The sequence below is a fragment of the Dryobates pubescens genome, chromosome 13 (assembly GCF_014839835.1).
Source record: "Dryobates pubescens isolate bDryPub1 chromosome 13, bDryPub1.pri, whole genome shotgun sequence".
NCBI lineage: Eukaryota > Metazoa > Chordata > Aves > Piciformes > Picidae > Dryobates > Dryobates pubescens.
Genome location: NC_071624.1, coordinates 27,955,026 through 27,967,680, shown reverse-complemented (window position 1 = coordinate 27,967,680; position 12,655 = coordinate 27,955,026). Strand labels below are relative to the sequence as shown.

Here is a 12,655-nt window from a genome sequence, read left to right as displayed (position 1 = left end):
TCAAGCAGCTGCTCTTTTGCATCATAAATCTGCTGCTCCATCATGAGCACTAACCAATGGTTGTGCAAGGCCTAGGAACTGAGATGTCTCCGGATGTAGAAGCTCTGAGGATTCTCAGCAGTGTCCCCAAGACCCAGGGGGTATTCTCAGCCTTCATCTGGCAATGACAGGCATCGGGCATGACTCCAGCTTTGGAGCAAGGAGAGGATCATCCCCTGCCTATGGGAGGTGCTGAAGCTCAGGAGATGCTCATCTCTCCCAGCAGGACCTGGGACACTCCCACTGTCCTTTCAACAGCGTTTCGGGGGTGACATTGGGGATGTAGCACAAGATGGGCTGACCAGTGGCATTTGGGGCGCCTTGGTCCCCCCCGGCCCCCTTGCCCATCCCCTGCGAGATGCCGGTGTCTGCAGCACATCGTGCTCAGCCTGTCGAGCACGGAGGGGGCCTGGCGGGCCGGGGTTAATCTCGTTGTCACACTTTCCCTCCTTCTTGCTGGCTCGGCGCGCTTTGACCCGCTGTGAAATTGTGGCCAACAGCACTGAATATTTTAAGAGCAGCAATGCAGTCATGGCCGCGCGGCTGAGCAGCAAGGCAGGCCGGGAGCTGGGCTGGGCCCTCGCCTCCCCCCCGCCACCACCACCACCACCACCCCATTAGCACAGTTCAGGGAAACCTAAAAAATTCAAAAGACACTGAAATATGCAGCATTATTTTTTTGCTCTCTCTGGAAATGACGCGCTTGGCTTCCCAGATGCTCCCGAGTAGGAGGTTGTAAATAAGCAGCTTTACGGCACGGGGGGTGTTGCTGAGGGGGCCGCGGGCTGCTGCAGAGCCCCAGCTGACACCCCTGTCCCCATCCTGCCCCTCGCTGGCCACAGATCCACGCTCAGGGTGGGGAGAGGCGTGCACTCGCTGACACTGGTGCCCACCCACGCTAGCGTGGTGTGGAGATACCAGCTATCAGATGACCTTCACCTCTCCATCCTTGGCCTCTGCCAGCTGCTTTCTGCCCCTTTTTCCCCTGGGTCATCCCCTCACTGCATCCCTCCTCCCCTCGGTCGGGTGGCCGGCCGGGGACGCGGGTGCCGCAGGACCTGACGCAAACGCCTGTCCTCAGCACTTCTGCTATCTGGGGCATGGTGGAGCAGCAGCAGGGAGGAATTAACAACAAAAAAAAGAAAAGCAGCCCTATTTGCATAAACCTCCCAAAAAAAGAGAAGCTGGAGCCTAAGCCAGGGGAGACAGAGCTTCTGTGAGCATCAGGCAGGGAACACCAGAGCTGGTAGCGAGTCCAGTAAGTAGTAGGGGACCGTTGCCTAGACCTGGGCAGGCTGTGCCTTTGGGCCCCTGTGTGCCCCCAAAGTGCTGCCCTGGTGTTTGGCAGCCTGTCCAGGAGTGACTCCAGGACACTTTTGCATTCAGGTCTTCAGAGGGCAGATTAATCGCCGTGTGCTGGATCTGTCATGTGCTGGGATATATATTCTTCCCGGAATTTACAAGTAGTTCTGTCTGAGAAATAAACAACCGGAGATAAAAATTACATTGTCACCATGCAGGTGTGATCGATGGAAGAGACAAGCCCTCGGAGTGCTGGCGAGGTGCTGCTGGCACAACCCACCCGGGGAGCACTGGCCTCCAGGAGATGCTGAAGGGGCTCAGGGAAAGGTGGTGGAATGTGCTCCACCAACCACAGCCTCTTGTATCATAGCATCGTAGAACTGTTTGGGTTGGAGGGGACCTTAAAGATCACCTAGTTGCAGCCCCGCTGCTATGGGCAGGGACACCTTCCACCAGATCAGGCTGCTCAAAGCTCTGTCCAGCCTAGCCTTAAACACTTCCAGGGATGGGGCATCCATCACCTCCCTGGGCACTCACAACCTCTGTATCCCCATCCCAAAGGGCAGAAAAGGTGAGGATGGACACTTAGGCTATGCCCAAGCAGCGAAGATGCCAAATCGTGGACAAAACAATGCTGGTGATAGGAGACCATGAGGATCAGCCATGAAGCAGCCACCAGAAGAATGCCAGTGGCAGAAAAGGCTTTAGTCCCAAGGTCAGGTCCTGGTAGAAATCCCTTGGGACTTGTCTCAAGCTCCCAGTCCTCCTCCCCAGCCTATTTCCAGGGTCAGCAAAGAGCAGAAGTCAGAGCCAGGCAGGCAGCCACTGCAGCCCCTGGGAACCAAGGTCTGAGGAAGATTAATGTGTTCTACACCAAGTCCCTTTCTAGATTGGTTTCTCCTTCTTCTTTTTGTGGCTACTTTGTCTTAGGCCAGGCTTATTGTGGAGCAAATCACTTGCCAGGATCCCTGGGGAGGGACAGATGTTGGCTCCTTCATAGCTTAAATCTGAAGTTTCGCTGAAAGTGGTACTGTGCTCAGTTTTGGGCCCCTCACTGCAAGAAGGACCTTGAGGTGCTGGAGCATGTCCAGAGCAGGGTGACAAAGCTGGTGGAGGATCTGGAGAACAAGTCTTATGAAGAGCAGTTGAGGGAATTGAGGTTGTTTAGTCTGGAAAAGAGGAAGCTGAGGGGAGACCTTCTTGCTATCTACAACTACCTAAAAGGAGATTGTAGTGAGGTGGGTGTTGGCCTCTTCTCCCTAGTATCAAGTGACAGGACAAGAGAAAATCGCCTCAAGCTGTGCCAGAGGGGATTTAGGTTGGAAATTAGGAAAAAAATCTTTGCTGAAAGAGTGGTCAGGCATTGGAACAGGCTGCTTAGGGGGGTGGTGGAGTCACCATCCCTGGAGGCATTCAAGAAACATGTAGACATGGCACTTTGGGACACGGTTTAGTGGGCACGCTGGTGTTGGGTCAACAGTTGGACTCCAAGATTTTAGAGGTCTTTTCCAATCAGAACAATTACATGATTCTACAAAAAAAATCACCACATGGATCCTCTCCCCAGCCTTCAGCATCCTGAGGAGCAAGGAGCTGGCTCAGCTTGCTGAGATGGAGATCCCCAAACCATCTGGGGACACCCAGGTGTCCCCAAGGCCGGTGCCTCACTCCAGGCTGACAGCCTGGCAGCCGGTCCCACAACTGCCTTCAGTCTATTAATAAAGCTTGCAGCAGCTGGCGGAGCCTTCGCCGAGCCAGTCCTCGGGATTTAGCCACATTGCTCTGCCTTATCAGCCATGCTTTTCACAAGCACTTAAATTCAGGAGGAAAAGGAAAAAGTGAAATCAGATAGAAATGCAGGTCTGTTTGCTGTTTTCTCCAATGAAATGGTTCTGGGTAAACAGCAGACGCCTTTGATGAAATCCCAGCAGGCTTAAACAATAAAGCTGGTTACAAACTCAATCTGGCGCAGATATCAGATCTGAAATTGTTTCAAAAAACATGTCAACATTTTCTAATGCTGCTGCAAAACTTCCTCGGCACCTTGCCACGAGCCTGCGTCGGTGACGCCGGCCCCGCGCCGCTGCCCCGGCTGGCACCGCTGGCACCGCAGTTCCCAAGGGGATTCCTGCCCCAGCACCTCTGCATCCCTCCGCCTGCCTGGAGACCCTGCAGGAAGATGCTCAGTATCGCCTTGGAGACATGGGAGAATTTTCCTGCTCCATGCTCGGAGCCTTTTCCAGCTGTAAATCCAGTCCCCAGCCCCAGGCTCAGCCTGGATGAGGCTTCACGGTGCTGGAGGTCCAGCAGGGTTGTCAAGGGGATGTCTCCCTTCCCGAGGACAGCATTCTGCACCAGGGAAAGTTTAAGCTGGGCATTAGGAAAAATGTCTTCACCAAAAGAGCAGTGGTGGAGATTCCATCTTTAGAGGGATTTGAAACCCATCTAGATGTGGTGCTGAGGGATGTGGTTTAGTGGTGACCTGGCAGTGCTGGCTCAGTGGTTGAACTTGATGAGCTGAAAGGTCTCTTCCAAATAAAACAACTCTGTGATTCAGCCTCCTGTTCCTCCTGTGCACCACCAAGGACAATTGACTTTTCCAGGGAAAAACAATTTTCAAAGCACTGTGGTGGCAAAGAAGTGTGACCAGTTGCTCCTCTTGAGTTTTGCCTCCAGTGTGCCACCTCTGCAACCTGCTGGCAAAGCAGCCAGGATCCAGGGCAGGGTGATGGTGATGCATGGATAGTTATCTTGGAACGTCTGGAAGGGCCCATCTCCTAAACCTACAGCAGAGGCAGGAGGGCACAACGAGGACTTTGTCTGGCCAAGGTCATCCATGTAAGGGTGACTTGACAGCCCTTGTTAACAAGCGCTCCTCTGTTGGCATTGGCATTGAAGCACAGGGGCCATCCTTGGGTTGGAAGAAACCTTTAAGATCATCTAGTTCCAACCACCCTGCCACTAGATCAGGTTGCTCAGAGCCCTGTCCCACCTGGCATTGAACAGCTCCAAGGATGAGGCATCCAAAACCTCTCCATCCTTAGCCCAGAGGCCAGGGATGGTGAGAAAACTCAGGAAACCTGTGGAGCCAGAGCCCAGTGAGGCAGGTCCCATGGTGGCATTGCCAGGGCCAGCCTGCCAGTCACCCAGCACTGATACTTTCCCAACAGTGTTAGCACTCAGGGTCTCTGGAGGACACCAGGGGATGCACGGCCCCAGTGGGGACCCAGGTGAGAGGGTGAGAGACTTCCAAAGAGGAGGAGAAGACCAGTCTGGTCACACCATGAGCAACGGCAAAGTCTTGGCAACAGTAAGGATGCCAACAACAGCTCCAAGGGTGTCTGGGGTTGTTTGAATTCCTTACTTCCATGTATGAGGGAGCTGCTACCAGAGTGTGGAAACAGACACAGACACCAGCTTCCCACATAGGATCAAGATCTACACATGCCCCATCCCACATCCCTGCAGAAGACCCCAGACCGTAGCTGATGCCTAACACAGCTTGTATCCCATGTGGCAGCAGGACAAGGGACAGCTGTACAGGAGCAGCAGAGCCTTCATCCCTCCCAGGAGCTGGAGAGGACAAAGGAGACAGAGGAGAGGAAAAGCAGGGCAGGAGGAGGAGGAGGAGGAGTTGAGGCAGCTCTGGGGGGTGCAGGGGGGCCAAGCCTCGGCTCTGGTACAGCACGGAGGGGGGCACATGGTGGACTTGACCCCTCTGCGGAGGTTGCTTTCGCCATCGATCCTGCTGCACTCAGGCTCATTAGGGCTGGGGAGCTGCTGCGAGCGGCTGGTGGAGGAGACAGACGGGGGGAGCGCTCGCCGTGGCTCCCTGGATCGTATTAAATATTTACTTTGTTTTGTTTTGTTTTTCCCAGCTATATTGATCAGAGATGGAGGGGAGGGGGAGGTGGTTGGATGGTGGGAGGGAAGAGGAGAGGCAATGACTGAGCTGTAAAACGGGGACAGACCCTGACAGGGTGCTCCCAAGGGTTGCACCTGCTCTCCCCAGGGGCACCCAGTGCCATCCCCTCCACAGAGCTGCTCCCCTCGGATCTATTCACATCCCTTCCACGGCTGGGACCAACAATGCCAGCACAGAGGGGGCTGCAGCGGGGCGGTTCCCCCTCCCTATCCCACACCAGCCCCATCTCAAGGGACCCAGGATGATGCGGTGCCAGCACGATGGCACCTCATGGCAGGGGGTATCCCCTCACCCTGTGCTGGGACGTGCCCCCCCGCAGTCAAGCCAGGCCCAGGGAGCGGCCAGGCAGCCGGCGCTGTTTCTATTTCGAGAGGAGCTCTACTGGAAAAGGAACAAAAGCTGAGGGAAGCTATAAATAGCCGCCTCCTTCACACCAGCGCCTCCTCCGCCCCAGCATCCCGCAGCTGAGGGGGGGTCCCGCAGCGTGCCCTGCGCTCGGCCCTGCCATCAAACCCCTCGCCTCATTTTTGGAACATCTCCATCTGAAAACCTGAGGGAATAAAGCACCAGGGAACATTTGCTACCAAAGCAGAACTGGCTCAGAACAGAGGTTTGCCAAGTTGCTCGGTGGCCCTGCCCAGCTGCGGCTGGGCTCCTGGGGGCTTTGCTGCTGCTCAGCCGGGCGCTGCCCCCACCAACAACCCACGGGGGTGGATTCAGCCCTCTGAGGATGCTTCTCTTGCCCCAGCACAGCCCTCCCTGGCCCTGGCTGCGGCTGGTAGGAGAGCAGGGAGAGCAGAGCAGCTCGGGCAGACCTACTTTCAAGGCTTTAATCCTTTTTGCTTAAAGGATCTTTTCTTTCTTTCTTTCTTTCTTTTTTTTTTTTCCTCCCCTCTCTTTTTTTCTCTCCCCTTTTTTCCCTTTCCGCGCGGCAAAGATGGGGTCTGATCAGAGGAGAGACGCAGGGAGCTGACAAGCTGCGGAGTATTGGAGAGAAAGGAGAAAGAAATACATATTTATTACCCTCAATTATTAAAAAATAGATAGCAGCAGATCTTAGGCCCTGGCAGAGGCACTGCGGAGCCGTTTGTCTGAGGACTATTTTGTTTTTTAAATTCCATTGAAATTATAATACGCTGGGCTTGTTAGCACAAACACCCCGGCACATCCCTGCCGAGGGGGGATCAGCCCGGCCCCTCTCCCGGCTCCGGTGTGCTGCCTGTGGGGTGGCTGCGTCCAGCACCCCACGGGCTGCTGAATGTGCAGGCAGCCAGCAGGCAGGGGAGGGCAGGAGCTGGCAGTGGCAGGCAGCAGATGCAGCCGGCAGCCTTTTTTCCTCCCTCCACCTTCACACCCGCGGAGCGCCGGGGCTCTGCCCCATGCAAGTACATCCCCACGCCCAGCTCATCAATGCCCAGCCAGGTGAAGGTCTGGTGGACACAGAGCTCAGCCAGGCCGCCGCAGACTCGTCAGAGGGATAAGCGCTGGGACATTCTCCATGCCCAAGGATGGGCTTTGTACTCCTCGGATGGCACCGTTAGGGTCCCATGACCACGGGGCTGGGGTTTCCCCAGGGAAACCAGTGCAAACACTGGTGCAAACACAGCTGGGAAGAAAAAAAGGCATTTCCCAAGTGCGGCACACGGGGCTGGCTGAGCTGCTGGCACCTCCCCTCCACTTGCAGGGCTGCTTCCTAGGGAGCCCTGCCAGTGCAGCAACCAAATTCCCTCCTGCTGCTGCTCCCCAGTAAACAATGGTTTCAGCCCCTCCAGTGTGATGGTGACGCTGGGATTTGGCGTGCACGTGGAGACTGTCTGATGCCCTCCAGTTTGGGTGTCATATTCTTTACACAGCCAAACATCACTGGGATGCAACGGACCACCACAGACCCCCAGCCTGCTAGGCCATCACATCTCCAGGGCCAAAACCTGCTGCTGTCCTGTTCTGCCAGTCATGAGCCAGGGAGAGATGCAGCCCTGACTGCAACCAACTTCTGGCACTGGGAGTCACCAGAGCAATCATGGCACCCCAAGCCAGGACCGTCACAAAAAGCAGCTCTCCAAAGCTGGGCTGGCTCCAAGGCGCTGTGCCAGCACCACCAGGAAGAAATCAGCCGGCGGGCACATGTGCTGTTCAAAGAGGAAAAGGAGCTTTCTGCACCAAATGGAGCATTTTCTGCTTAATATCCCCCCAATCCTAATCTGCACAAAGAAGATTGCCCCATGCATCTCCCCATCCTGCATCTGCCACTTGCTGCTGCCCGCACTTAACACGCGGGCAGAGCCACGGCCGCCTGATGGGCACATGCCCTGCCCTCGACAAAAGGGGCAGGAGAAAGACCAGCGGCTGGGGAGGGCAAGTGATGCGTGGTGCCGAGCGCAGGCATTTCCCTCCATCGGCACCGAGCCTCCATCATTTGTCATCAGTAAAAATAATATCCCTAAAAGCGTCCCCCTTGATTGCCGGGCGGCAGGCGCGGGGCTGTGGGTTTCCATGGCGATGCTGTTCCATAGGGATGCTACGGGGGATTGGTGTTTCCACAGTTTGGGAGATGGGATGCGTGCCGACATCCGGAGTGGGGACAGTACCAGCCGCACTGCTGCTGGAGGAACCCGGGGCCAAGCTGGCTCATCCCTCCTTGTGCTCAGGCAGCGTCACCAAAAATAGCTTGGAAGGGGCATCCTTGCTGGGGAGGACAAGGATGTTCCCACATCCCAGTGGTACCTCAGGGCCGTGCCTTGCACCCTTTGCCCACATTGATGCATGGATCCTCAGCTCCTCCTCGCTGACTTCCACCAGCATCCTGCTTGCTCCTGGCTCCACAGCTCTGCCCTGCAGCCTACCAGCCTCCCATTTATTGCCTCCACTCTTAAACCAGATACCAGCCTCCTTTGGCAGGTGCTGGGTCAGGACAGCATCTCACTAGTCCCAGTTCACTGAGAACCCAGACGACAGCCTCCATTGTTGGGGTGCTGGTGCCTCACCTGCCTGCCTCTGCCTGCTGCTGCCTGCTGCTGCCATTCCACCAAAGTGCATTCAAAGACACAATCTGCTGTTAATAACCAGAGTTCATACAGAACGTTGCTAAGCCCTGGAATTGCACTCTGCAAACAAACCCTGAGTTTTCAGCTCTTTGGGGGTGGCTGGAGCAGCTCCTTCGGGTGGGGATGGGGAGTGTCAGCACTAAGGGGTGCCCCAATGTGTGGCAGAGTGGGATGGGTGGCTGCTCCCAGCGATGTGGGGCTGAAGGGGCTGTGTCCTGGGCCACTTCCTCTGCAAGAACAGGTTTATCTCCATGCTACCCGGGGGCAGGCTGGGGGCACTGCTGGGAGCAGAGAAAACCCCAGCTGGAGGATGGCCTTGGTCACACCCAGCCACCACCAAGTCCCTCCAGTCTCCCACGCTTCCCTGGCTGTTTTTTGTGTTCAAAAACGTTTTGGGTCTTGCTGCCAAAACCTATTAGCACTCCATCCGTTTCCAGCAGCCCGAGTGCCTGCCCAGCCCTGAGGCAACAACATCCCACTCGCGGCCCCATCTTGCAAACCACGGGCACCCACTGCCCGCGGCTCTGGCCCACGCCGCTGGCTTCAGCACCAGCAGGTGCCTTGGGGAAAAGTGGGTGTGAAATCACGCCAGAAAAGGCACATTTTTATGTTTCCCCAGCAGGTTCACTGGTGTTTTTAGGGCAGTGTTTCGAGGCCACCTGGAGTGTCACCTGCAGCCTCAGGCTCCCAGATGGGACGATGGGGTGCCAGGTGCAGCACTTTAGGCAAAGGGTGGGAATAACATTTAGCTGAGCGTGGCCGCGGCTCTGACCCTGCCAGGCTCCATCACTGTGGGTCACTGAGTGGTGACGGCTCCTTTGCATCCCAGCTCCAGGTCCAGGCAGGTCTTGCCTGCCCCAGCCCCCCTCATTCCCCCCCAGCACCACCGCAGGGACAGCCTGGGCCACATCCTGAGCTCCCCCCAGCCACCCTCCTTGCTTTGCTGGGCACAGAGAGCTTGTGGCTTCCTCTCAGCTCTTTAGGAAATTAAACTTTTATAAGCAGAAAGGTTTCTGGGCTCTCGGCTCTCCGGCGCAGGAACCGCAGCCCAGCCTGAGCCCTCACCCTGCCTGCTGGCTGCTTCCCTGCAGGGAGGGATGAAGGCTGGACGCCCCATCGATGGGCTGAGTGATGGCAGGATAGGGACGTGGCTGCCCATGACCTTGGTGTCATCCTTGACCTGGAAATCTCCTTCTCCTGCATCACCAGTATTGCACTTGTGCCCATGGCCACCTCCAGCAGGGTGCCCAGTGCAGTGCCAGCCCCATCAATGCCTTCACCAAGGCTGGAGCTACACCTTGTGCCATCACCTGCCGCCACACCATGGACGATATCCCAGTGCCCCAAATACACCTTGAATCCCACCATGGCTGCCCACTGCATCCATGGCTTGAGCTCACGGGGCGTGGGAAGTTCAAAATGCTACTGGGCATTACAGTGCTGCCCCAGCCACACCACCACTGCCCATCCTGTTGTAAACCTCCAGCAGCCAACACCTCTGACCCACATGGCGCTGCTTGCCAAGCCATTCCCCTGTGAGAAGGCACACAAAGCTGCTTCCCCCAGAGACATCACCTGCAGATCCACCAGGCCTTGCCACATCCCCAAACCCAAAGGCTCTGGCAGTGCCACAATCATCCCACACTGCCTCCCACCAGCACAGCCTCACGCTGCCACCTCCCTCAACACAACCAGTCACCCCCAAGCCCCAGTGAAGGGTTTGGCTCCGGCTCCATGCCCCAGCAGCATCTCTGCCCATTTTCCTTCACCCCCTCCAGGTGGGCCATCCCACTTTGCACCCCACTTGGGGCAAATGCTGGGGACTGGGACCCCCCATTCTGGGGACACCTGGCCACAGCAAGACGGGGAGAAGAGAGCCTCTCAGCAGGATGGAGGCCTCCTCTAACTGCCTGTTGAATTATTCAGGAATGGCATTAACTTATAAATGAGTGTGTTTGACTGATTTTGTGGTTGATGTACAGATAAATTCTAATGAAAGACAGCTACAAGATTTTAAATTATTAATTAGACTGCCACTTAACAAAGCCTATTTGGCACTCTATTTCTTTGCTTAACAAGACAAAAACTTTAAGAATAGGTTTTGTGTTAGCCCACAGGCTCTTCAATTTGCATTTTGTTTTCCTAGCTCCAGAAATGAAAGCTGTACATCTTGACCTTAACAGGCTACCCCTGGTGGGATGCAATCCTGTCGGCAGCCCTGCTGCCTCTCTCCACCTCGGGCTCCTGCTTTCCCAGCCTGGATGATGCTTTTTCCTCCAGCTGGCAGCAGCGAGGCTGGGAATTGAGGATGAGAATTGAAGCTGGGAATCGGGGCTGCTCCGAGGGCTCAGGGTTTGTTCTCAAGCTCTCAGCCCAGTCAGGTTTCCCACACCAAACAAAGCTGAGGCGGGAGCCAGAGAGGAGGATCTGAGCACGAGGCCCCGCAGCTGCAAGGTGACATTCCCCCAGTGGGATAAAGCATCTCCAGGGTGGCAGCAGGGACTCTGCCCTTCCCGGGGGTCCAGACCCCAGCACAGGGAGATGTGGGCACTGCATTGGCACCTTTTCCTGGTGCCGGAGCCTCGCCAGGGAGGATCATGTGGTGGGGTGATGGCGAGGGCCATTCCAGGGCTGTGTGGTCGCCCCCTCCCAAGGGTCTGGGGTGGGACCCTGGCAGGTCCCCCCAACATGGCACCACTGTCCTTGGCATCTCCCCAGGACCAGCCCAGGCACAGTGGGGCTGGGGTTCCTGCCCCTCGCTCCCTGTCCCGGACCCCCTGGCAGGGCCGGCTTTCTCCCCTCACTGTGATGTCAAAAAGCTCCCCTATGATGTCCCAGGCGGTTGCCATGGAAATCGCGTGATGTCAGAGGAGCGAACCTCCTCGGGGGTGGGGGGGGCGAACGGGACGCTTCGCCCCAACTTCCATGCCGAACCCCGCCGCGTCGCCCCTTCCCTGACTCCGGAGAACGAGCACCGGTCCCATCCTCCAACCCGCGCCCACAGCAGCCCCACTGCCTTCGGGACCCGCCGTAGCCCCTGTGCCCGTGGGACCCTCCGCGTCCCCTCTCCTGCGGGACCCGGCGCCTGCCTTGCCTTCCACCCGTTCCTCCCCGCCGCGCTGCGCTCCTGCCGTGCGCCGCCAGTGCCGCTCCCCGGGGGGTGCCCGAGCCTCGGTGGCGGCGGCGGCGCCGGTAACGCAGCGGCGGCGGGGGGCGCCCGGCGGCGCGGCCCCAACTTCGGCGGGGATACAAACTTCGGGGCCGGCCCCTCTGTCCCCGGTGCCCGCGGTACCCAGTGCCCTCCCGGTGCGGCGCTCACCTTGGCGGAGCATCTTGGAGCCGGGGCGGGCGCGGTCTCCCGGTGGCGGCGGCGGCGCTCAGAGCCGCGGGCGCGGCGGCGGCGATCGGTAGCGGCGGCGGCAGCGGTGGCTGCTGCTGCTACACCGGGAACGTGGAGCCGGAGCCCGGGCGAGCAGCCCCCGTGGGGGCATGGCGGGCCGAGCCGCAGCGGCACCGGGGAGCGCCGGCCGCGGAGCACCGGGGAGCGCCGGCCGCGCCTCTGCCCGCCGCGCGTCCCGCCGCCGGCTTTTAGGGGGGGAGCCGCCCCCTCGGGGCTGGGGCCGCCGCCGCCCCCCACCCCCTCGGACCGAGCTTATAAAGGGGCGCCCGGTACTGGTGCCGATGCCGATGCCGCGCTGCCTGCAGCGGCGGGCAGGGCTGGGCAGGGCGGGGCGGGGCAGCGACGGGGCGGGCAGGGCTGGGCAGGGCTGGGCGAGCCCGACCGGGCCCCCCCCTTCCTCCGCCGCCGCCGCCTCTCCCGCCTCCCGTGGACAGTTCGTGAAAGTGCCGCTTCTCCCGTTCCCCTCGCAGAGCACCCCCAGCCCTCTTCTCCTCACCGAGGGGCACGGCCCAGCGCCGGACCCCCTCCCCGGGGCTCTGCGGTCTCACCGGGACCAGCTGTCACCCTCGCCCCATAGCCATCCCCTCCGTCTTCATTCTCCCTCACGGTGCCCCGGTATCCCACCGGGGCTCTGCCGCCCCCTCCCGTGCCTGCGGCGGTCCCCTCTGCCGTCGCTCCCCGTCTGCCCAGCATCGTTCCTGCTGCTCCCTGGCGACCTGACGTCCCCACTGTCCCCACCGTCCACTCCGTCCCTTATCGTCCCCCGGTGTCCCGCTGTGGTCCGACCACCGATTGGCACCCCTGCTGTTCCCGCTGTCGTCTCCACCTCGATACGGTCCCTGCCATGTCCCCCGTCACCACCGTCCCGGAGTCCCTGCTGTTCCCTATGGTGTTTTCTCGCTCTTATCATCCTCTCCGCCATACCGGGTCTCCGCTATCCCACCG

The 12,655-nt window shown here is 58.6% G+C and overlaps 1 protein-coding gene across 1 annotated transcript in view; it reads right to left on the bottom strand.

The window, feature by feature from the left end:
* RTN4RL1 (reticulon 4 receptor like 1) overlaps positions 1–12,027 on the bottom strand; it is a 33,882-nt gene extending 21,855 nt beyond the window's left edge. Inside the window, exon 1 of the mRNA XM_054166162.1 lies at positions 11,630–12,027. Coding sequence (XP_054022137.1) covers positions 11,630–11,642 — 13 coding nt within the window. The 5' untranslated portion in view covers positions 11,643–12,027. The remainder of the gene's footprint in view (positions 1–11,629) is intronic.
* Positions 12,028–12,655: the final 628 nt, after the last annotated feature.